General features: G+C 38.0%; 1 protein-coding gene across 5 annotated transcripts in view; it reads left to right on the top strand.

Annotated features, from left to right (window-relative positions):
• LOC122356780 overlaps positions 1–2,500 on the top strand; it is a 10,805-nt gene that overhangs the window by 4,100 nt on the left and 4,205 nt on the right. For 4 of the 5 annotated variants that reach the window (XM_043255837.1, XM_043255838.1, XM_043255834.1 and 1 more), the window contains exons 5-6: positions 1,603–1,854; positions 2,068–2,251. In XM_043255837.1, the coding sequence (XP_043111772.1) occupies positions 1,603–1,854; positions 2,068–2,187 (372 nt within the window). In that variant the 3' untranslated portion in view covers positions 2,188–2,251. The remainder of the gene's footprint in view (positions 1–1,602; positions 1,855–2,067; positions 2,252–2,500) is intronic. The other variant, XM_043255839.1, reaches the window with a different exon arrangement.

The following is a 2,500-nucleotide window of genomic DNA, read 5'->3' as shown; positions in this document are numbered from 1 at the left end:
AACAATATAATTAATAGTTTCTAAGCAATATATGCACATATATATAGTTTATATATGGCTAATTGATTTCTTTTTTTCGTGGAGTGACTCATTTCTACGGTTGAACTTCAGACTGAACGTCTTTATTTATGCTCAATACTTCATTAACATGATCTGAAAGGGATGTTTGAGTCTGGGATGAAATTAAATTCAGTGTCAAAGGCTGCTGTTTGCTTCACAACAACAAATTACATCTTAATGAACGGAAAACGATGTCTCGGCCGTCTAAAGTGCAAACTGATTAGTACAAAATTGGCATCGGCGCAGCCTCCCGTTCACGTATATAATCACAGCTGCGCGTGGAATCTGGATAATGCAAGTTAATAAATGTGCAATCGCTTGATTAGTGCCGTATCTATATTATAATTCCCTTGAGTGCTATTGGCTGAGAAACATCAATCGTAAGCAAAGATCCAGTTTTTGTGTTTTTTGAGGGTGGGAAAATGCATCATACATTTATTTATTATTAAAATGCATTGTACATTTAGTTCAGTCCGTAGAAAAAAGGGCACTCAAAACGTAAAATGTATTATTTATGTATTTGAATTTAGAAAAGTCATGAAGGAACTGTTTGCGTATTCGTCAGACATAAATGAAAGATTTGTGTACTCCAAAAAAAGAGAAAAAGTTTATTTATTACCTTTTTGCATCTCTTTAATTTTATTTGAATAATCATATTTTCAAAATGCATTTATTTAAACCGAATAGGTTTTTTCTTGTCTCACTGCATCGTTGCGCAACGATGCTATAGAAAATTTTCCGTTCACGTATCGTTCATAGAGCAATACAAAATCACAAATCTGTCAAAAAGAAACGTCAAGAAATCGTTAAGTAAAAAGGAAAAAAAACATGGCTGGAAAACTAAAACTAAAATAGGGAAAAACTGCATTTCTGAACATGCAAAATAACAAAAGTTTAATAAAACCTGACTTACACCTTCATGCATATTTTTTATGTTCTTGTCATTTTAAATAAGATTACTTAAGCAAATAATTTTGCCGCCTTCTCACACCCTGTGCTCCTGTGAATCAGAACAGGAAGTCCCGCCTTCAAATGGTGCTTGATAGTGACTCCCACGCCTTATCGGACTGTTCTTTGATACTTTTGAAACATTTTAATTGCTTGCAGTCCTTTAAAAACATGTGTTGAACATGGGGCATGAGAAAAACTTAACGGAAAAAGTGCATAAATTCATAAAAAAAAATATATAAAGAGAAAAAAAACAATTACAAACAATTTACTGAATGAACTAAACCTGCAACAATTATATTCATATAGTTAAAAGTATGAATATTAAATTTAAAAATATAAATTAAATATATTAAATATAAAAACCAGCAATATTCAGTTACGTAAACTGTATGAGACTGATTATAAATATATAAAGCTGGTTATTGTGTGAATTTATACATTTTATTAGTACGTTTACAAAAACCTGACCAGTTTGTTTTACGTGTGACGTATTGCACAAAAAGCATCACATTAAGTTTATTACTTTAATGCGTGGCGATTTTTAAATGCATGGATCTTGCATTCAGGCCTAAATATGTCCGTTTCTGACAGGCCAACTCTGAACAGCGTCCTCTCGCATCCGTGCATCACCGAGGCATCGGTTCGGAGGAGAGCGCGAGGTCAGGAGCGCTGGCCGCCGCGGAGTTGCCATGGCAACCGCTCCACAGCCAAAAAGCAGCTGCGGCGTTCTCTCCTTCTGAAAGGGCTTGTGCAGAGAAGAACGATTCGATTTCGAACCCGAACGATGGGCTTCGTACAAATCGACCCGTTTCGGGAGGCGGGGCTTGGAGGAGAAGCGATAATGTACAGTATTTGGAGAATCGTGTGCTTTTTGCGTAACACATTGCATTACATCAGACGCACTAAACGGTGTTCTTTGACCCCTAGCGCACGTTGCAAAGTCGCCGACTCCTCTTCATGCCTCTATCACTTGATAGCGAGTATATTTCTTGCTGTGCATGCAGTAACATTACTCACGGCGTGACATGCATGTGTTGTGTCTGGTCATCTGAACAGATTGCCTGGGAAACACAACAGTGTCTGCGCCGGCTGCTCCGCTCGGAGATAACAGCGTGTCATCAGAGCGCTGGCGTCATTTGGCTCCGGATGGGACCGTGCAACTCGATCCACCTTTAAATGGAGCGAGACAAAGACTCAGCGTTGGGTTTCCATCACATCAGCGTTTAGATGCCTTGGTGAGGTAAATGGGGGTCATGCGAGGTTACTCTTACCGGGAAACGCACCATTGTGTGGTTTTTACCGAGAAAATATTAGCATTTTGTGAATGCAGCAGCACTCAAGTATGACCTCAAGCATCACACATGCGTTTCAAAAGCCGGCAGCTTCTCCAGACACATTTTTTTCTGTCCACAAAAGTGATAAACTGGTGTGCAGTTATTAGTATTAAATATAGATACTATATTTTGTGCTGTCAAAAAATGAATCATGA

This window comes from Puntigrus tetrazona, chromosome 13, assembly GCF_018831695.1.
Source record: "Puntigrus tetrazona isolate hp1 chromosome 13, ASM1883169v1, whole genome shotgun sequence".
Classification (NCBI taxonomy): Eukaryota; Metazoa; Chordata; class Actinopteri; order Cypriniformes; family Cyprinidae; genus Puntigrus; species Puntigrus tetrazona.
The sequence above is the reverse complement of the archived record's forward strand: the minus strand, read 5'-3'. Positions and strand labels throughout refer to the sequence as shown.